Raw genomic sequence first — 21,841 nt, 5'->3', positions numbered from 1 at the left:
AACTCTGGCAGCTGACAAATAGTTTGCTAAAAACCACTATTTTATAGACTGGCTCTGAATTTTTTAATTTGTAAAAGAATGCTTCGCATCTAAGTAATACCACTATATTACTGTACTGTTTTCTATGAGAACAAAAATTTCAGGGCACCTGATCGGCTCAGTCAGTAGAACACATGACCCTTAATCTCAGGGTTGTGAGTTCAAGCCCCACACTGGGCATGGAGCCTACTTTAAAAAAAAAAAAAAAAAAAAATTCCAGATTCTATTTCTTGATAAATATTGAGCAAATATTACATGGAAAAATTCTTTACTCACAAGGAGCAACCAAGCTTTGAGAAATAAATCTCAGCAGCCATTTAGAAAGGAAGATGACTTGAGTGAAAGCCAAACTGTGGGATGTCTGATGTTTTAGTTATGGGGGTGGGATGGTGGGAGCCTTCTGTCTGCATCCCACAACTGAGAGGTCAGTTGAATAAATGAAGAGGATTTGTCGCCTGAGACCACCCAGTTCCTAGGACTTATCAGTCTTATCTTGATCTGGACATTTATATCCTTATAGACACTTTTAAAAAAAGAGGAAAAGAGGCAATAAATAATAATATGCATTTACTACTTTTTAAGTTTGCTGTGGAAAAAACAATAGCATTTCTCCGTAAAGAGAAAGAACACAATAAAAGAAGTAATTGTATCAGCATCTGTATCTGTCTTGCTAGCTAGCTTATAAAGTAAGAAGTCAGATTTTTTTTTTTAAGATTCATTTATTTGTCAGAGAGAGAGAGAGAGAGAGCGAGCATGTACACAAGCAGGGAGAGTGGCAGGCAGAGGGAGAAGTAGGCTCGTCGCCAAGCAAGGAGTCCGATGTGGAACTCAATCTCAGGACCCTGGGATCAGGACTAGACTCGAAAGCAGATGCCTAACCAACTGAGCCACCCAGGCGTCCCAAAATGTCAGATTTTTAACTAAAGAACTTTACTCTAAAAAAAAAAGCTTATATTAATGTGGTGCTTTACAAATTACAGCATCAGTACTTCTCAAATATATTATCTCTTATTTTAAACACTTACTAGTCACACTTGGGATCCTTTAAAATAATGAGATATTGTATAAGAGTATTTTTAAGTATAGATAACTGTATTTGACTAATAAGGAAGAATGACAACCTACTTTTATCTATTTTCTGCCTACCCTACCTTTAATATGCCTTTTAAAATCTTTAGAAAATGTAAGATAGCTAAATTTCTGAAAAGAAGACTTACTGATACCTACCAACTCAATCTCCACTAACAACCTTAGCAAACTATTTTATCTATTAAGAATTACGTGTTTCTATTCCACTTTAGTTTTGTTTTTTTTTTAAGATTTATTTGAGAGAGAGAAAGTGTGCACAGGTAGGGGGGGGCAGAACAAAAGAGGGTAAAGTAAGCTGACTCCATACTGAGTGGGGAGCCTGACATGGGGCTTGATCTCACCACTCTGAGATCATGAACTGCACTGAAATCAAGAGTAAGACGCTTAATTGACTGAGCCACCCAGGTGCCCCTCTATTCCATTTTTTTTTTTAAGATTTATTTATTTATTTATTTGACAGAGAGAGAGAGAGAGAGATAGATAGATCACAAGTAGGCAGAGAGGCAGGCAGAGAGAGAGGAAGGGAAGCAGGCTCCCCGCTGAGCAGAGAGCCCGATGCGGGACTCGATCCCAGGACCCTGAGATCATGACCCGAGCTGAAGGCAGCGGCTTAACCCACTGAGCCACCCAGGCACTCCCCTCTATTCCATTTTAGTTTAACAAATGCTGATTTATTATTTAGACTTGTGGCATTTTTACCATCCCAATATCTCACTGCAGTAAAAGTATAAATTAGACAGAATTATAAATTCTTCAAAATGTACTTCATAATAAACATGAATTCCCAGATGTCCATCAACAGGTGAATGGATAAAGAAGATGTGGTATATATACACAATGGAATACTATGCAGCCATCAAAAGAAACGAAATCTTGCCATTTGCGACAACATGGATGGAACTAGAGCGTATCATGCTTAGCGAAATAAGTCAAGCGGAGAAAGACAACTATCATATGATCTCCCTGTTATGAGGAAGTGGTGATGCAACATGGGGGCTTAAGTGGGTAGGAGAAGAATCCATGAAACAAGACGGGATAGGGAGGGAGACAAACCATAACTGACTCTTAATCTCACAAAACAAACTGTGGGTTGCTGGGGGGAGGGGGGTTGGGAGAAGGGGGGTAGGGTTATGGACACTGGGGAGGGTATGTGCTTTTGGGTAAATTGGAAGGGGAGGTGAACCATGAGAGACTATGGACTCAGAAAAACAATCTGAGGGGTTTGAAGTGGCGGGGGGGGTGAAAGGTTGGGGTACCAGGTAGTGGGTATTATAGAGGGCACGGCTTGCATGGAGCACTGGGTGTGGTGAAAAAAATAATGAATACTGTTTTTCTGAAAATAAATAAATTGGAAAAAAAAAACATGAATTCCCATCACCTATCTTTTAATTCCTTTCTCTTTGTAATTTTTTCCTTATATAACTAATGTTTGGAATATCACTTACTATATATATATTACTTGAAATATGGCTGTAATGGCACTGAATTGTGATTTAAGATTCAGGTTCACAATGATGTTAGGCAAATTATCACACCCCATGAGAAATACTTTCCTTTTGAACAAAATGAAAAAAAAATTTTTTTTAACGATTTTTAGTTGCTTATTTGAGAGAGAGTGCAAGAGAGATCACACAGGGAGAAGCAGGAGAAGCAGACTACCGCTGAGCAGGGAGCCTAATACAGGGCTCTATCTCAGGACCCTGAGATCATAACCTGAGCCCAAGACAGATGTTTGAAGACTGAGCTAGCCCAGCACCCCGAAAATAATTGTTTTGATCTATGTCTTTTACTCTAGATGAGAAAGATTCAGATGAGAAAATGTTTAAAAACACTGTAAAATCTGTAACACCACAAAGTATGACTACTGTTCTTCTAACAGCATTTATTATTTTCCTGAAAAATGTACTGCATAAATGACTTCACTAAAACCTTTCTTTTTTCTTAAACAAAGGCTAATCCTTTCTGAAATTCAAGGATTTAGGTGTAAGGTTTTTACAGATAGCCACTCATACTGAAAATGTCCTTGTTCTAAACCAAATAAAAATCTAGTCACTGAAGCAACTGTTAGCTATGGGGAAAAAAATCACATAAATAGAGAGGCTTAAAATAGCATTTTTCAAAAGTCACCTAAACAACCTATTCAATTAAGTATAAAAAAGGCAACTAAAGAAGTCCTGCTTTGCTAGAGTGAGCCAGCTCTTTAAAATAAAGAAAAATAATCTGCTTACCCGGAACAGGGAAAAACATACACAAAATGTTGGTACAAATAAAGGAGCTGAAAAATCTTATTAACTTTCCATTATTTTTCCAGTAAACATAACACTATAGACCATCAAAGCAACATAACAGTGATTTTTTTTTTCTTTTTTAAATTATTAAACACTTACAGCTGTTGCCTCAGTTCAGGTGAATCTTGAGGTGTTCCAAGTTGATTCAGACTCCTCTGTATTTCTGCAGCTATTATGATGAAAAGATAAATATGTAATTGTTATAAATGTTAGGGCAACAGAAATTAAGTTAGAAATTAATACAGGCAATTGGACAATTAGAAAAGTAAAAAAGAACAAAGAGATGAATATAGAAAATGTTAATTGAGAAAAAAATGAAGATTAAGTGGTTTATTTAAATCCCAGTTACAATGATGAATTAATTTTCAAGAGGAAATTGTGTGGGGTTGTAAACACGTGAAACTGCATTTATGATCCAAAAATGTTATTTTCCTCCCTAGCTCCTCAGAGCATTTACAACAAGGGTACATGAACCTTCACTTAACTACTGGCCTAAAAACTGTGAGGAAAATAATTATAACAGTTACATATCTCAGTGAATTACAAAGTGAATGGAAGATTGTTAATAAACAAGGGAGGAATAATAAAGATGAAACAATTATTTGTAATTTTCCATGTAACCGTGGATCCAGGCAAGTGTCATCAGGGGATGCTGAAACCACAGAACATTCACACAATCTGGAGTTATCACCACACGGATGATATTAATGAAAGAACTAACTTCACCTCAGATAAATTTGTTGCTTAAAACAAAAGATCAGGGCACCAGGGTGGCTCAGTCGGTTAAGCGTCAGACTCTTGATTTCAGCTCAGGTCATGACCTCAGGGTCATAAGATGGAGACCAGACTTGGGCTCCTTGCTTAGTGTAGAGTCTGTTCTCTCCTTCTGCCCCTCCCCATGTGTGCAGGTGTTTGCTCACTCTCTCTAAAATAAATAAATAAAATAAAATAAATCTTTTTTTTTTTTTAAAGATTTATTTTATTTGACAGAGAGAGAGATCACAAGTAGGCAGAGAGGCAGGCATAGACAAAGGGGGAAGCAGGCTCCCCGCTGAGCAGAGGGCCCGATGCGGGGCTCGATCCCAGGACACTGAGATCATGACCTGAGCCGAAGGCAGCGGCTTAATCCACTGAGCCACCCACGCGCCCCTAAAATAAATCTTTAAAAAAAGCCAGAAATGATCAAATTTTTTTTGTTTTTAATTCTAGAGAGAGAAGGAGAGAGGGAGTGTGTTTGTGAATGTGCGTGGGGGGAGAAGGAGAGAGAGAATTTTAAGCAGGTTCCATGCCCAGCATAGAGACTGACTCGGGGCTTGATCTCACAACCCTGAGATCATGACCTGAGCTCAAGTCGAGAGTCCTGCGTTTAACTGACTGAGGCACCCAGGAGCCCCAGAACAAATAATCAAATTTACAAACATCAAGGAGACAAACTGGCATGATGAGCTTCCTGAGATGATGCAATGAGAAAGTCACAAAATGATCTACATATTTTTTTTTTTTTTTACCAAAATGTTTAACCAAAATGTTTAATCTAATCACAAGGGGACAAAAAACAGACCAATCTAGATTGCAGGATAATGTACAAAACAACTGGTCTGGGCTTTTAAAAACATCAATGCCATGAAAGAGGAGAAAAAAAGACAAGGCAGGGGAGCTTTCCAAATTAAAGAACTAAGCCATCCAAATTACTAAAATACCGAAAAGCAATATAGGGTTTTGGACTGGATTCTAAATCAGAAGGAAAAAAACGCTAAAAAACAAATGTGGGGCTACTGAAGATGCTTGAATTTGATTTTGAAATTTAAATTTGAAGAGAGATACAAAACAAAAATGGATAAAGTCAACAACTGGTGAGCCAGGTGAAGGTCATACAAAAAATTCACTGCACTACACTTTTCTGTAGGTTCTAAATATTTAAAATTAAAAGTCAAGAGTTAAAATTCAGGCTAAGCTCACAATCCAAACTCTATAAACATGCAATTTTTATAAAAAGGTTATTTCTCACAAATGGGGAGGTCCTGTAGCTACATGCATGTGTGCAGACAAATAAAATGTCAAGTAGAAGCTGAAAATCCACCTCCAAAGTAAAGGATATGCACGTTTCCAAGAACTAGAGAAAAATTATCTGACTCACCAATCTTTTTATTTTAAGTGAGTGGTTTATTTACACAGCTTAAATGTTTTTAAATAGTCATTACTAATTTATGGGATCAAGGGAATGACTGTATCCCAAAAGCAGGATAACTGTTCACTGAGGACGATGTAATGTCACTGCTTTCAGGTCGAAGCTGAAAAATAAAAATACTGGAAAGGAATCACATAGCATATAGCAACTGTTAACCATTTGGCTAGTTTCAAAAGAATTTCTTTTTGCCTTTTTGGGGGGAGGTAGTAAATTTTTCTTTTGCAGGGCAGAGCAATGTTGTTTGCTGTGTTTAACTTATAGGCAGCTTGCTATGAGTTACGTATTTCCTTCTGAATCTCAACAGGTTTTTCTGGACTGCCTTATAGGAGTTTAAAGCTTTTATTTTCAAAAATAAGTATGTTGATAAGACAAACTGTAGCATGAGCATTTATCTCATCTCTAAAGGGTTCTTGTCATTGAAAAAAGTTGTATTAAGTTAAGAAAAAACAGCTTAATTCAATAAATGACATCAGGAAAATGACTAACCACTTAGGATTGAAACAGAAAACTACTGTACCTCATACAACAAAATTAATCAGAAATTATTTAGTTAAATATTAAAAGTTGAAACCATTAAACTGCTACATGAAACAATAAACACAAATTTATCATTATGATCTTTTTATGATCTTGAAGCGAGGGATAAAATATTATCTAAGCATGATATAAAACTAAAAGCCATGGAAGAAAATATGTTAAACCTGGCAACACAAATAATTTTTTAATGCTACATGCAAATGTGTATCTGTATTACAGATATATATATATATATATATATATATATATATATAAATAATGTGTGTGTGTGTCTGTCTGAAAACATCTGCAGCATATGATGAGCAAAGGGCTCAATATCCCTAAATATAGGAAAAAGAAAACTCCTACAAATCAATAACAGAAAAATAGTCCAGTGCAAAAAGGATAAAAGATGTCATCATGAAATTTGTAACAAGCAAATAAACATATGACAAATTCAACTTCACTGATAACTTTCCACATAATGGAATGGTACACCCTAAGAGAAATAAGCAAATAAAGATACAATTACCATCAAAAGCCTTAAAAACAAAAGGTAGAGACATACCTAAGAAGAAGCAATATCCATAACATATGAAGAACTAGAAATAACAGAAAGGTCAGACAGGCCAGTACAAAAATGGGCCAAGAAGAGGGGCTTCAATATTATTCACTGAATAAATGAATAGCAAAAAAAAAAGATCAACAAGCCTAGTGATCTTAAAAAGCAGAATCAAGCTAACGTATGAATGCTACGTAAAATTGTTCAGGTATTAAAAGGAATTATATAGAACTGATTCCGACAGGCCCAGTGGGAACCTAAAATCTATCAAGCGGTCCTCTCCCCAGCATTTTTAACAGACACACTCAGCAAGTCCAGCTCTCATCCTTACTCCCTGAGTGAAGGCTCTTATGGGGAAGGAGAAGCAATCAGAAGCCCCAGGGGCTCTGCAGTCTCACTGAGTAAACCAAGGGCAGCATCCTACGGAAATGCTCAGAAATGCTACCACAAGCTGAGCTATTCTCATTAACTGGTCCACCTGGAAAAATGCAAATAGTAGAGAAGGCTTAGCAGAAGCTTATTCAGATTACCTCCAATTGCAATGATCTCCAAAATGTGATCTGTTTCTAGAACAGACCATCACAGTCTCCAGCACCTTGTATATACCTGCCGGTTTGGTAAACACTTCCTGCTCTAACTTAAAAACAGAGAACACAGCAAGGGGTCACATTCAGCTGGGTGGAACAGTAGTGAGACGTCACAGTCTATCTCAGGGTTACATACACTCGTTGCCTCTGTAGTCCAATTTAGTTTTCAAAGATACTGATCATCTCCTCCTACAGAACACTACAGTAGCCCAATGCACTATTTCCATTTGCTTTTAAGGACCTGAAAAGCAAGAAGTGACCATATACTCTTGGGTGCCTAGGAAGGATGTTAAGCATGACAGCAGGTAGAAGATAAATTCCAAGAAAATATAGGGTCCTGTCTCCGCCTAGTCCATTAATCTGTATGGACTGTTGACATACCTCCGCAAAGTAAATGACGAACTGCTTTTTCTGCAGTCTCAAATACAACTGGGGAACAGTGCTTCATGAGACTTCACGCTGCTCCCATTTTACTGAATACCCCAAAAGGTTGCCAGCTCTGGCTTTTACTCCTCCAAAGAAAAGGCTATCCTGCTAGCTAGCTCAAGTCGGGGCACGAGTAGCTCTATATTTGGTTTTAATGGCTCAGTTGATCTAATGGCAACTTCAGTGCCCATGTTATAGCAGGATACTCTACAAAACGAGTTCCATGTCCCAACAGGAAAACACAGAGGGGTCCTTTAGAATCCTGAAGCAAGATCATGCTCTTTGCAACCAATGTTACCATTTTGAGGAACAGTTCTAGTCTTGCTGAGGCCTCTATAAAAAGGAAACAGTGGTGTGTACTAGATAACCAAGTGCCTCGAGTTGCCTACTAGATGGGTTAGGTGTTGTATTATCCTGTTGGTCTATCTCTTTCTGTATTTCGTTCTGTATACGTCAGCCTGTCCCTTGCCCCAACTCCTACAGCACTTGTTTGGTAATAGTAGACTACCTATGGTGTAGGAATAAAAGCCACATACAGGCTCACCAACTTCCCCTTACTGAGACTATGGAGATTACTGGCACTGCCATATACCAATTTGTAGCAAAAGCAACCAAAAGCTAATATGGGATATGGTGCCATTCTTGGGAGCATTAGCCAGCCACCAATGACAAGATAATTATGCTTCTTCAATCTTGAATGAAGCAGAATTTTATGTTCACTGAAACGGTGACTGAGGATTGTGTTGTGCTTCCTCTACTCCCTTCCCCCATGCTTCCACCAGCTTCCTAATCCATGCATTAGTCACCATGGTACTTTACAGTATCAGAGTTTCTGATTAAGATACCCACTTTACAGAGAAAAAAATGAACAGATCTTCCAAAGACAATGGAGTTTCCCGGTTGGCCAGCAGCCATTATCTAGGAGGTGCTGGACTTTCTAAAATGTTTACTGGCCCATTTGAGACCAATTGTGGTGTCACTTGGGGGACCATATTCCAGGAAGGTAAAGCTCTGTCCTATAGGAGGCTCTTTATGCTCTCTAAGAACAACCACTCCAGGGTGCTGTTTTACCCTGAAACAGGAAGAAAACTAGATTTGGGAACTAAGTGGTGAAAATTAAAAGAAACATTTCACATTTACACTCAATTATCCATTTGCAAATTTCCTTCCAGGCTGGAGGTTAAAGACAATATTCAAGTGAAGGCTATAAACCATGTTTCTACCAGAGCAAAAACCGAGATTCCGTGTAGCCATAGGGAGCCAGAACAGTATAGTATCCATGGAGGTATCTGTTAAAGGGATGTGGGTCTGTGCCCACCCACACCCAAGTGAGAAAGAGGAGTGGGAACATGTCCCTGGAGGTTAGCTGGGGACAACTTGCTAATGCTGCCATCCTTAATCATTAAGCACAAGAGCAGAAGCAACAACCCAGCTTTGAGAGGCCAGGTTACTCCACAGATAAGGTGTAGAATGAAGGCAAAAGGGACATGGAATGGCTACTAAAGGAGAGTAAATTATTAATGTGAACCATGACCATGTTTCTGTCTGTGGAGGGGCAACTAACCACCAGTGTTTTCTTCCTCGCTCTGCAATGTACCTGTTTAGGTGTGTTAACTGTTTGTCTCCGCCCCTGCCAACATCCTCCCATGTTTTACACAGGGTGTGGGGTGGTTACACATACTCTCTGGTCCAATGGGTAAGGAGTACTGTGATTGAATCTTCCTGAAACAGAGGGATGGAAAGGAAATCACCCTCAAGACTTGGTGCTGGATGCAGGAACTGAATAGACCTTGGTTTTCCCCTTTTGTGGAAATGGGAGAGGACTTCTGGTGGTTTGAGAAAGGAATACAATGTTAGGCAGGGAATTTTTTTTTTTTTTTTAAAAGCTAACATACAAATATATATATACATGTATATGTATATATATATGTTCACTGTAGGAAACAAAAGGCATGAAGTATAACGGGTATTTATTTTTGACCACCTAATACCCAGAGTTCTTAATTATATCCAGATCATCTCGATTATAATATCATAACCACTGAGAAGGATCATCACAAATCCAGTCTCAGGAGGAAAAAAACCTGGTTGTTAAAGCAACACAACTGTTCTAAGAAGCTCTACATTTTGCTTATCTCCACTAGGAGTAATAGGTGATGAATAGTAACAGAACTAGTAGCAATCACAAAGAGAAAAGGAAGACTGTTTAACAAGCTAGTTATAAACAAAAGCTAGACTTAGTCATTGTTGTTTAAATCGCATAGATGCTGAAATTCCTGGTAAGAGAAATGCTTTAGCTGATGACCCACTCTGAAACAATCCTTTTGATAACACAGTATCTTACAGAATGATGTTTACTAGGAATGTTCCCTTTATGTTATTGCCTAATTGATGCATTTAACTGAGTGCTAGATGCTTTTCATGAATGCTTTCTCATGAAAATGTAAGTAAAATAAGGCCTCCTATATTTACCTAAAAAATAAAAGGAAAGGAAAACACATCACATAAGCCCAAAGAGGAAGCAGGACCATTAAGTGCTATAAAAATGCTTCCCTTAAGGAGCATCATTGGTCTTCTACTGGAAGGCAACCCAGAAAGCCTAAATGGAGGTGGTATTTGGAATAGCTTCAAAGTGTAAGAAACAGGACACTTGAGCTTGGCAACTCAAATCTCTAATACCATATTAACATATAAGTTGAAATAATTAAATTACTTAGCTCCCTGACTTGAAAATAAACTCCTTATTAAGGCAAAAACTAGTCTTACTCATTTTTGTGTCTCTCAAATCCACTGATTTGTTGACACTCAATGGATATTTTAAAAGCTGAACCACAAAAGGGAATTTATTAGAAAGATCAAGCCTTATGTAAGGTAAGTATTCCTAACATAAAACACATATGTAAGACTAGAGTTAAGAAACGTTAAGTGTGCTCAACCACTCATTCATTCAGCAAACATTTACTGAGCATCCATTATGTATCTGGCACAGTGGGAAAGGTTTTGTACATCAACACTGATTCAACTGTGGTCCTTTAATTTCTATAGCTCTAAACTTGCAGCTCAAATAAAGGTATCTGACAAAGGGCCTATGAAAATATAAATCTGAAATTACTGAATCAAGTTTAGAAGAAATATCATATGGCATTCATTCAATCCTATTTTATAAACAAAAAGTTGAGAACCAGACCGAATAACTGACTTATCCAAGAAATCAGTTACTTAGTAGAATAACTAGGATAAAAAATGTAGATTTCTGAGTTTTCAAACCAGTATTTTTCAGTGTACTACAAGGGCTAAAAGTATTTATGTATTTTTTTAAAGATTTAATTTATTTATTTGAGAAAGGGTGAGACAGAGAGAGGACAAGCAGGGGCAGAGGAAGAGGGAGAAGCAGACTCCATGCTGAGCTGGCAGCCCAATGTGGCTGGGTCCCAGGACCCTGGGATCACAACCTGAGCCGAAGGCAGATGCTTAACCTTCTGAACCTCCCAGGCACCCCAGTAACAGACTTTTTAAAAGATTACTTCATAATCTAAGTATATGTCTGCCAAGGCAAAAAAGAGACAAATAAGTGTATGCTAACTTGGACTAAAGAACTGAGCTGTAAGTTTCATGGTCCACCAGTGGATCACAGGGATCCTTGAGTCGGGCTGAAACTGATCAGGAAAGAAATGCCTGTCCTTTCTTCAGATCTTACGAACTAACAGAGACATGATTTTACGTGACTGATATTACCCTTTTACAACAGGGTCAGCCAACTGTGGCACATCTTGTATAGCCTTCCAGCTAAAAATGGTTGTTACATTTTTAAAGAATTAAGGGGGAAAAAAAACAAAAAAGAACAAAAAAGAATATGCAAGAGACAAGATGTGACCACAAAGCCTAAAATATTTACTATCTGGCTCTTTACAGAAAAAGTTGGCCAAACCCTGTCCTAAATTAGTCAAAATTACTAAAACTCTGTATTCACATACTCTGACTCAGTGTTACTCCAGGGTATGAAGTACTCACTATGTTATTAAGCCTATGTGGTACAATATTTAACAATGCCGCAAATTTTTCACCAACCAGGCATGTATACTGAGTTGAATTTCCGCAATTTTCAGAAAGAATACATAATCAGTACATCACAGGTGCTGGCTTGATAGGTTATTTCAAATGCTGCTCTTTTCACCTTAATTTAGAAACAGAATTACAGTTACCTTTTGTCTATTGGCTGAACATTTTTGTAGAGTAACTGTTGTTATTATTACCCCTCTATTATTTTATTACTCTCCAATTTTTCACTATCTCTTAGTTCTTTTTCTTCTGGCAGATAAAAACAGTAGGATAGTGGTCCGGAGGATCTTTTGCCATACCCAAGTTAACCATATAAAAAAATGCTGAGGAGAGATGAGCTTACAGAAAGGGGGTCACAATAAGGTCCCTATGCAGATGACAAGCAGGCTGGTGATGTGAAAAAGCTGGTAAGCATTCCTGGTTTCTCCCAAGTCAGGTTCTTTATGGCTTCACTTCATTATCTGGTCTGGGATATTGTAAGTTTATAAGATAGTCGTATTCAATTCTAATTGGCATATGCTTAACTTTAAAGAAAATACTCATGAAATATGAAAATTAAAGAACAAATTCTTTGCATAACCATAAAGTGTCTTGAAGAAAAATTCACCTACTACATGGAGGTAGGATTAAGTTCAGTGAACAAATACAATGAACAAATTGTTTTTATATTATCTGCAATTTTGAACTATTTGCACCATTATATTTCTAGAGAGATGACTTTAAAGAATACATCACATTTTTTCATAATATAAAGAGAACACTATTTCCTACACACCCCAATTGGTGCTTTAATACTTTCTCAAAAACCAAGCAGTCCCCTTTCCAGTGCTCACCTTTAGTAAAAGACCCGTTCTAGTCCACGTGGGTCTGCTGCCATCTAGTGGATTCCTTAAGGGAAAAATGCCGCATGGCAAACCATTTTTTTGCCCTAAAAATTGTAGGTAGGCGTAAATTGGTACAGGGAGGGGCTAAGTGATGTTGCAACCTGTCACAGTTCACTGGGGGTATGAGGAGGATGCGATCTGACCGGGAAGAGTGGCCAGCAGGCGGCGGCACCTGGGCCAGCCCTACCAGGCACACAGAACCTTCCAAGAATTATCTCCAAAAAACAGAACAGAATATGGCTATTTTCTAAGCACTAAACATCTCTGCTGCTCAACCCCCAAAATAACTCAGAATTGTAGTAACCAATCAAAGAAAACAAAATAATAGTTAGGAAAGCCCCTCGGCAGGTGAATTTGAGACTCGGACTCAGTGTCAGGCACATTATACGGTATAAATGTGCAGACCAGCAAAAGCAGCCTTGTAGCCAGACAGCCTGACGATGAGGAAACCTGACCTCACTTCTTCCTAGCTGCTGACCCCTGGCAACTCATGTAATCTCTCCAAGCTCTAACTGCCTCAGCAGTCAAATGGAGAGAAAATCACCTCTTTTTCAGTTATGAATTTCAGAACAGTGCATGGAAACACCTTATACTGGAAATTGTAAGAAAGAGTTCAATAAATGGGAGCTAATGGTGTGAAGCAGTTTATTTCTTTCTCCTGAAAGTCAGAAATGAACAATAAGAATATACTTTTTTTTTTTTTTTTTTTTTTAAGAGAGAGCGAACATGTGAACGAGCAGAGAGGGGATGCAGAGAGAGAACCTTAAGCAGGCTCCTAGCTCATGGCAGAACCTGACATGGGGCTCCATCTCACGACCATGAGATCAGGACCTGAGCCAAAATCAAGAGTCAGGCACTTAAGTGACTGCGCCCCCCGGCCCCCAGAGGCCCCAAAGAGTATTCTTATTAACGTATCTTAGCTAACTAACTAAGGTTAGCCATGCACTGTATCATAATCTCTGATACAGTTACAAGAACTGCAGAGATGAAAATAAATATCAGCTGACACAGAACAGTTATATTCTATCATCCAACACACGAAGAGTTAGCTGTTGCTAACACTGACAAGTATCTAGCAGTTATTTACCAATGACAGATCTGAAACTGAACTAGAAAACAATGAAACATGAAAAGAAACAAATTCCATTTTCGCCTCCCCTCTTTTCTCATCTATCAATCAATCCCTCTACTCATTTTAAAGAATGATTTGGAGTATTACAGGGGATGATAGCTATGAAAAACATTTTGAAATGGCGTAGAACTCTTTAAGAATAAAAGGTACTGTTACTGGTAGGTTTACCATAATTCAAAGTAGAACCATTAGGTTAGGTTCATTACAGTGTACAAGATGCACAGTATAATACATCATTAAAAAAATTAGTGAGTTAAAAAAAAGTATCAATATAAAAAGGTGCTAAGAAAAAAAATCAAGTGAAATTGGGCGATATCATAGATCAAGAAAAACCAAGAAAAGTGTATTATAATTCTAAAAAAGCACTAGCGCGGGAAAACCCCTCAGAGTATCTGAAAGACAGCTACTAAAATAATTATGGGCATTTTTCCAATATGCTCCCTATCTCATGCTCTGTCTTGTGACCTGGGTGGGCAGCTTATCTTCTTCGTGGGTAAAAGAACTGAAGCAAACTGTTGAGAGGAAAAGGGGTAAGAGCAAGATAAAAGATCTATCTTCTTCTTGAGCTGAGGCTCCACAAGGGAGTCTGCGCCTCCAGAGGCCAAGCCCACTGGCTCGCCAAGCTCTCCTTCCAGAACTAACCAGCACGCCTGCATGCACAGCCTCTTCCACAAAGTGGTCTCAAACACTGAACACATTTCTTTTTAAGTTTCTCATTGGTTTTCTCCCCAGATATTTCAAAGGCAGGAAGGCATACAGATGAACAAAGTGGAAAAGCAGGGTATTTTAAAACTACTGTAGATTCATAAAGAGTTAAATCTGAGGGCATGGTTCATAAAAATTTCAAGCCATTTGAAAACTGTATGTAAACTGTACTCTGGACATCTAAGATGGCTGGAGTATTACAAACTCTCTTAGCAAAGATATTCAGTGCTACCATTTTATCACATGGATCTACTCAGTTTACCTACTGCTCTGAGGGAGTCTAGACTCAGAAGTAATGAAGGCCTGGAGGCAGATGCAGCCCCTTGAGAAGGTGATTTGTTTGAGCAGCAAACCCAGGCAAGGACTCCCCAGTGGCCAAGCCCTGCCCCTCCAGCAATCCAGCCTTCCTGGTTCTCTTGGCACACCTTCTTGACAAGCTGCCCTCCTGTCACCCACCGAATGGCCCATTCATTCTCTTTCTGCTCCAAAAGCCCCTGAGTGTTGTTAGCTATGTCATGAAGTTCACCTCCAGTTTCTATGGCAGCAATTTCCAAACTGTCACCTCACTCCTAATTTCTGATCAGTTCCGTCTACCAAGACACTGCTACTCTGATGTCACTAATTAAAATGGATTGAACATAGATTTCTGTTGCCTACAGGGACATGGTATAAGTCTGAATCTTCCCTCCTGAAGTCACGGAGAACAAAGTGGGGGAGGGGGAGAAAACCCACAGAAGTTTTGTTTTCAGAGAAATGAGGACAATAAAAACGTCTAAAAAACATATACATGTGGTCAAAAGCAACAGAAAAGAGCAGCTCCTGAGTGGGAAGCTGTACGGGTAAGGTGGGGAATAAGGGGGATGCAGAGCGGTAGAAGGGAGGCAGAGCTCCAAGATGAAGATGTGGGCAGCAAAGGAACTGGACACCCTCTTGGGGAAGGAGGAAGAAGGACCTGGGGCCATGCTCAGGGCCCCTAGGCTGCTGACTTCTAAAAGTACCATCTTTCCCTAAGGGCAGGCAGATGCCTTATAGAAAGGTAGCTGTGTGTCTTGGGACCAAGAGAGTGATGCAGGGCTATGAGGACTGGAGGGGGAGGGCTTCCACACAAGACTGGGTTTTGAGAGGCAGAGGGGGACAGAAACAGGGCCTCAGGACAAGACAGAGAGAAATGAGCACCTGAGTGGAGTGACTCAGCACTCGTCTCCTCACAGGACTCCCCTGCCAGGAAAACCAAACTCATTCCGCTGAATAACATAACAAGAACAGATACAGCTACCACAAAAAAAGACCATAACAATTGTGGAAAAGAATGGCAAAATTCCCTTCGAGAAAACACAGCAGGAAAAAATGTGGCCACAAAGCGGATACGGTAAAAATTATAGCCCAAAATAGCACCACAGTTTTGTTTTGTTTTGTTTTGTTTTGTTTTTAAACTCAATGAGACAATTGCAATTTTAAAGCTAGTGCACAAAAGAACTCATAGATGAGATGGCTAGATAGTAGGCCCTGGGGAAGTAGAAACTTGGAACTCAGGAAAGAAAGAGAAAGGCAAATTCAGAAGGGAAGACTAGTGACAAGGAGTACAAGAAAGAATGGACACACACAAAACCTCGAGGACCCTGTCACCACTACCCATTACAGCTGAGATCACTTTGTTCCTTGGCCACGCCCCCACACCTGCTGATGGTTTTAGCTCCTGCCTCCTGGTCGCTCTTGACTCCTGCCTCAGATCTCTGTGATATCAACATACATGTTGATGATCCTTCCACCAGCCTGGCCTCAGTTCTTTGCACGCTCCCTCCCAAAGATCTGGTCCTCCATCCACCTTAGTCACACTCTTCAAGATCCTATCAAATGCTCGCTCAGTGCCAGTAACTAACTTTTCCATCACCTTCCTTTCATGCACACTATTTATAACCCACTACCTCCGGTATGTCATGCTCACTGCCACCGGGCCCTTGGTTCCAACAACAGGCCTCTGACCTACCAGAACCTTCCATCCTTTGGTCCTGTCATTTTGCCACTGTCACTCACACAGCCTCCCTGTCCTCCATGTCTTCAATCATCTCCTCACCCAACCCAAACTCTGGGAAATCATCATATTCACTCTCTAGCACATGTCCTCCTCCATTCCCTCCCTCCATTTACCTTAACCACTTGACAAACCCGGAACTCTGCTTGAGCCCAACACTGTGCCTCCTCTATTAGATCAGTGTGCTGTGCAGCATTTAATCTAACCTCTGTTCATGGACATTTTATCCTAAGACTATGTGTTTAAAAGTTGGGGAACTCACAACTTATGCTGACTCCACAAATGCATCCCTCTGAGTTCTACACAGATCAAATAAAGTGTGATGCTGACTGCGTGATAAAATTCTCAGATCTGTTTCCACACTCCATTTATTTAAAAGCTCAAAACCTTCGTTCTACCTGGAATGAAAAGTCCAACTCCTTACAGTGGCCCACAAGGCCTCACCAACCCAACCACAGCTCCAACTCTCCCTTCTCTGTGCACGCTGGCCTCCTCATCATTCCCCTAGTCCTGCTCCTATCGCAGGGCCCTTGTTCTTGTTATTCCCCACTAGAACATTCTTTCCCCAGAAGATCTAGCTAAGATAATTAATGAAGGTGGCCAAACTAAACAACGGATTTTCTATGGAGATGAAACAGTCTTATCTTGGAAGAAAATGCCATCTAGGACTTTCATAGCTTGAGAGAAGTCCATGCCTGGCTCCAAAGCTCCAAGGGACAGACTGGCTCTCTTGTTATAAGCCGAGATAGCTAATGACTTTTAGTTGAAGCGAGTGCTCATTTACCATTCCAAAAATCCCAGGGCCGGGGCGCCTGGGTGGCTCAGTGGGTTAAGCTCAGGTCATGATCTCAGGGTCCTGGGATCGAGTCCCGCATTGGGCTCTCTGCTCAGCAGGGAGCCTGCTTCCCTCTATCTCTCTCTCTGCCTGCCTCTCTGTCTACTTGTGATCTCTCTCTATCAAATAAATAAATAAAATCTTTAAAAAAAAAAAAAATCATCCCAGGGCCTTTAAGAATCGTGCTAAATCTACGCTTCCTGTGCTCCAAAGATGAAAAACGAAGCCTGCATGATACCTCATCTGTTTACAACATGGTTTACTGAATATCTTAAGCCCACTGTTGAGACCTACTCTTCAGAAAAAAGATTCCTTTCAAAATATTACTGCTTATTGGGGGTGCCTGGGTGGCTCAGTTCGCTAAGCCTCTGACGCTTGATTTCAGCTCAAGTCATGATCTCAGGGTCATGAGATCAAGCCCCATGTTAGGTAGAGTCTATTTGTCCACCTCCCTCTACTCCTTCCCTCTCCCCATTTGTGCACTCTCTCTCTCTCTCAAATCAGTAAGATCTTCAAAACATATTATTGCTCACTGACAATGCATCTGGTCACCCAAGGACTCTGATGGAGATGTTTAACAAGATTAACTCTGTTTTCACGCTTGCTAACACAATATCCACTCTACAGTCAATGGGAGTCATTTCAACTTTCAACTTTCAAGTCTTATTTAAGAAACACACTTCATAAGGCTATAGCTATCCCCACTAGTGACTCCTTTCATGGGTCTTGGAAAAGTAAATTTAAAATTTCTGGAAAAGAGTTACCATTCTAGATGCCATTAAGAACATTCATGATTCATAAGAAGGCAAAACGTCAACATGCACAGCAGCTGGGAAGAAGTCAATTCCAACCCTTATGGATGACTCTGAGAGGCTCAAGACTCCAGCTTAGAAGGAAACTGCAGATGTGGCAGACAGACCAAGAGAACTACAATTAAAAGTGGAGCCTGAAGATGTGACTGAATTGTTGCAATTCCATCAGACATTAGTGGCTGAGAAGCTGCTTCCCGGAGAAGCTGTTTCCCGAAGAAGCTGGTTTCTTCAGATGGAATCTACTCCTGATAAAGCTGCTGTAAAGACTATTGAAATGACAACAGAGGACTTAGAACATCACATCAACTTAGCTGGGCAGGGTTTGAGAGGATTGACTCCAATTTTTAAAGAAGTTCGGCTGTGGGTAAAATGCTGTGAAATATCATCCCATGCTACAGAGAAATTGTTCACAAAGGGAAGAGGCAACTGATGCAGTAAACTTCACTGCTGTCTAATTTTAAGAAATTGCCACAGCCTCTTGCACCTTCAGCAACCACCGCACTGCTCAGTCAGCAGGCATCAACACTGAGGCGATACCCACCAGGAGCCAAAAGATTATGACTCCCTAAAAGCTCATATGATGGGCCACACGGTTCAGCAATAAAGTATTTTTTAGTTAAAGCATGTCCATTGTTTCTTTAAACATAAAGCTACTGTACATTTAACAGGCTATAATATAATATAAATATAACTATATGCACTGGGAAACTGAAAATTTAACTTACTTTATTGGTCTGCAACCAAACCCACAATATCTCCAAGGTATGCCTGTAGTTAAAAGATACTAACTTTAGTTAAAAGATACTAACTTTACACATCTTCTAGAGACTTCTGAATCAGGCAGAGTATACTGGCAATACTGTATAACTCAAATCACTGGATGTATTTCCACCACCCTGCCCAGCTCTCCCCCTAAGCCCCAACAGCAAGACAGTGCTCTGGGTATTCACAAATAAGCAGGCGTCAGCTGGATTTTTAGCTAATAGTTTTCACAGTCCTCACTAAGAAAATAACAGTCCACATGCTAGGCAGGAATCTTGTTCATGACTGTGGGCATGCCCTTGACTTTAAAAGGGATAAGGGCGAAGCTATCCCAGAGAAGTAGCTGGCCATACTCAGTATCAGTGACGTGCTACCCCAACAATGGTTTCTTCAAATAATGACCAAGATAATGACACTACAACAAGAAAAGACTGGCAAAATAAATGCACCAAAACCTACAGAACACTATTTTTTAAGACTTATAGGTTCATCCAAATAAGTTAACAGGCAAATCAATTAATACCTGCTTTTAAAAAAAAAAATCCAGTTTGGAATGAGTATAAATGGCAATTACTCTTTAATGGAAAATATTGCTCAAGAACTGGTGAAAAACAACATAAAAGAGTCAAAGAGAGGAGGACAAGAATTGTCATAATTATTACAGGAAACCTAAACTAAACAACCTAGTCTAACATCTGCTGTCTGACTTCCACATCAACACTGAACCAACTAAAATGTACAGACAGGCAGCACCCCGGGACCGTTAGAGGTCATTACACAACCATAAACTTCATTTTAATAAAAGAGAAGCTACTCTGTGACATATAAGTACTAAGCATACTGAATATATTTATAGTGAAAATTATAATAATTAAAATGTTTTTACATAACATGGGTAGGGAAACATACATGAGGATTTTATCATATAATCAGCATCATACCTTACCTACATGGAATGCAGGAGGATTCCTGTGTGGAGGCAGCATAAATGGTAAGTTCCTCGACTTTTCAACATACAATCTTAGGACAAAATGTCCATTAATAAAGGTTTGGTTAAATGATGTGTGACACACTCATATAATGGAAAATTATTTGGCGAACAGAGAAGACCAAAAAAAGCAAGCAGGAAAAGAAATGTATAGTATGATTTTGTTTTCATTAAAAAAAAAAAGAATATAATTATGTGTAAACACTTCTGTAGCCATCAGATTCACGTTCCGTCATAAACAGCATTCATGTTTGGTCATGTAGGAAAAGCCATCAGAGAGGGAAAAAAAATTGTCGCTCTCTGTTAAAATTCTCTTGGAGAAGGCACTAATTCCGACACCTGTCTCTACGCTGTGTCAACACGCTAGCCATGAAGAAAATTACAGCAATGAGAGAGCAAAGGTACTAAGTTTTTCTGCTCAGGGGAAAAGATCCAACCAAATATTTTCAGATGAGTGATGTTAAACGTAGCTATATCAAACAGCATTGGGGGGAGGGACAAGTTTTCATCTCTTTTTCCTCTATAAACCACCTTTACATCCACCAAAACCCACAGAGACTGCTCCCCAAGAAAAAAAGACATATCCCTAATTCCTGGGTAAATATACAGTTCCAGTAAATTTATTAACTTCTCAGGACTGGAGCTTTTTTTTTAAAAAGAAAAGTTGGCCCTGGCACCAAAAAAGAGAAGTTGATGATACTGCTTCCCTTTTGTTTAGTCATGTGTTGAGAGGCAAAAACAAGGGACCCCTTCACCAGACTCCAATGAAAAGAACTGTATTCATTCTCAAAAGTAACAAAAGGACTCACACATTTATATAGATTTTATATTTCATCTCAAAGTCCTAGGAACCTCATGAGGACAAAAGGCAAGCACTGATCCTTTTTAATAAATAAGGAAAGGACCCATACAGAATGAGAGCTAATCACAACACAAAGAAACCAGCAATATTTTTGCAACTCTAAACAAGTCTGTGTTGAAATAATCTACAGGAAATAAATGACAGAAAATGAAACAGTGAAGATTCAGCATAAACATTTTCCATTCACCTTCTCTTCATCTTTACAACATGGGTTTAAGTTTACACATTTTATGCCCCCCTAGAAGGTTCTCTGCTCTCCTGAACCCTCTGGAATGAACACACATGCACATATGACATGTTATACATATTTTAGCAGAAAACTTCTACACTCATAAATGAAGCTGAGTAGTATTTTATGTTACCGATAGATCTAATTTGTTCATTTCCCAGAGGCTAACTTGTAGCCATTCTCTTTCAGATTATTCTTTCTCTTTCAGATTATTCTTTTTAAAAAATACTCAAATGCCAGAATTCTTATTAACATTGGTAGTAAGACTGACTATGTGTACCCGTGGGAAGATTTTATTTCAATGACTAGGTTTCTTTCTTTCTTTCTTTTTAAAGATTGTATTTATTTATTCGTCAGAGAGAGAGAGGGAGAGCGCACAGGTAGGGGGAGCAGCAGGAAGAGGGAGTCTGATATGGGACTCGGGACTCCATCTCAGGACCCCTGGATCATGACCTGAGCCAGACACTTAACCACCCAGACACCCCACTGATGACTATGTTTCACGCTCGACTGCTGATATTTCTACTTGTGTTTCCTTCAATTCATACCTTAATTAATGCAGACACAATTCACACCAGAACCCTTTGTGACTGCAACTCTCCCATCCTCTAATACTTAGAAATAATACACAAGTCTTAGCGGAACTCTAGCTGGTCTTGTGAAGACTATTTCAATTACAGAATATTAAAAGTATGTGTTATGAGGCGCCTGGGTGGCTCAGTGGATTAAGCCGCTGCCTTCAGCTCAGGTCATGATCTCAGGGTCCTGGGATCGAGTCCCACATCGGGCTCTCTGCTCAGCAGGGGGCCTGCTTTCCTTCCTCTCTCTGCCTCTCTGCCTACTTGT

At 39.5% G+C, this 21,841-nt stretch overlaps 1 protein-coding gene across 1 annotated transcript in view; it reads right to left on the bottom strand.

Annotated features, from left to right (window-relative positions):
* Positions 1-21,841, bottom strand: part of STX7 (syntaxin 7) — a 48,756-nt gene that overhangs the window by 12,380 nt on the left and 14,535 nt on the right. Inside the window, exon 3 of the mRNA XM_044248719.1 lies at positions 3,516-3,585. Coding sequence (XP_044104654.1) covers positions 3,516-3,585 — 70 coding nt within the window. The remainder of the gene's footprint in view (positions 1-3,515; positions 3,586-21,841) is intronic.

This window comes from Neovison vison, chromosome 1, assembly GCF_020171115.1.
Source record: "Neovison vison isolate M4711 chromosome 1, ASM_NN_V1, whole genome shotgun sequence".
NCBI classification, from domain to species: domain Eukaryota; kingdom Metazoa; phylum Chordata; class Mammalia; order Carnivora; family Mustelidae; genus Neogale; species Neogale vison.
This window is presented reverse-complemented; position numbering and strand designations above follow the sequence as displayed.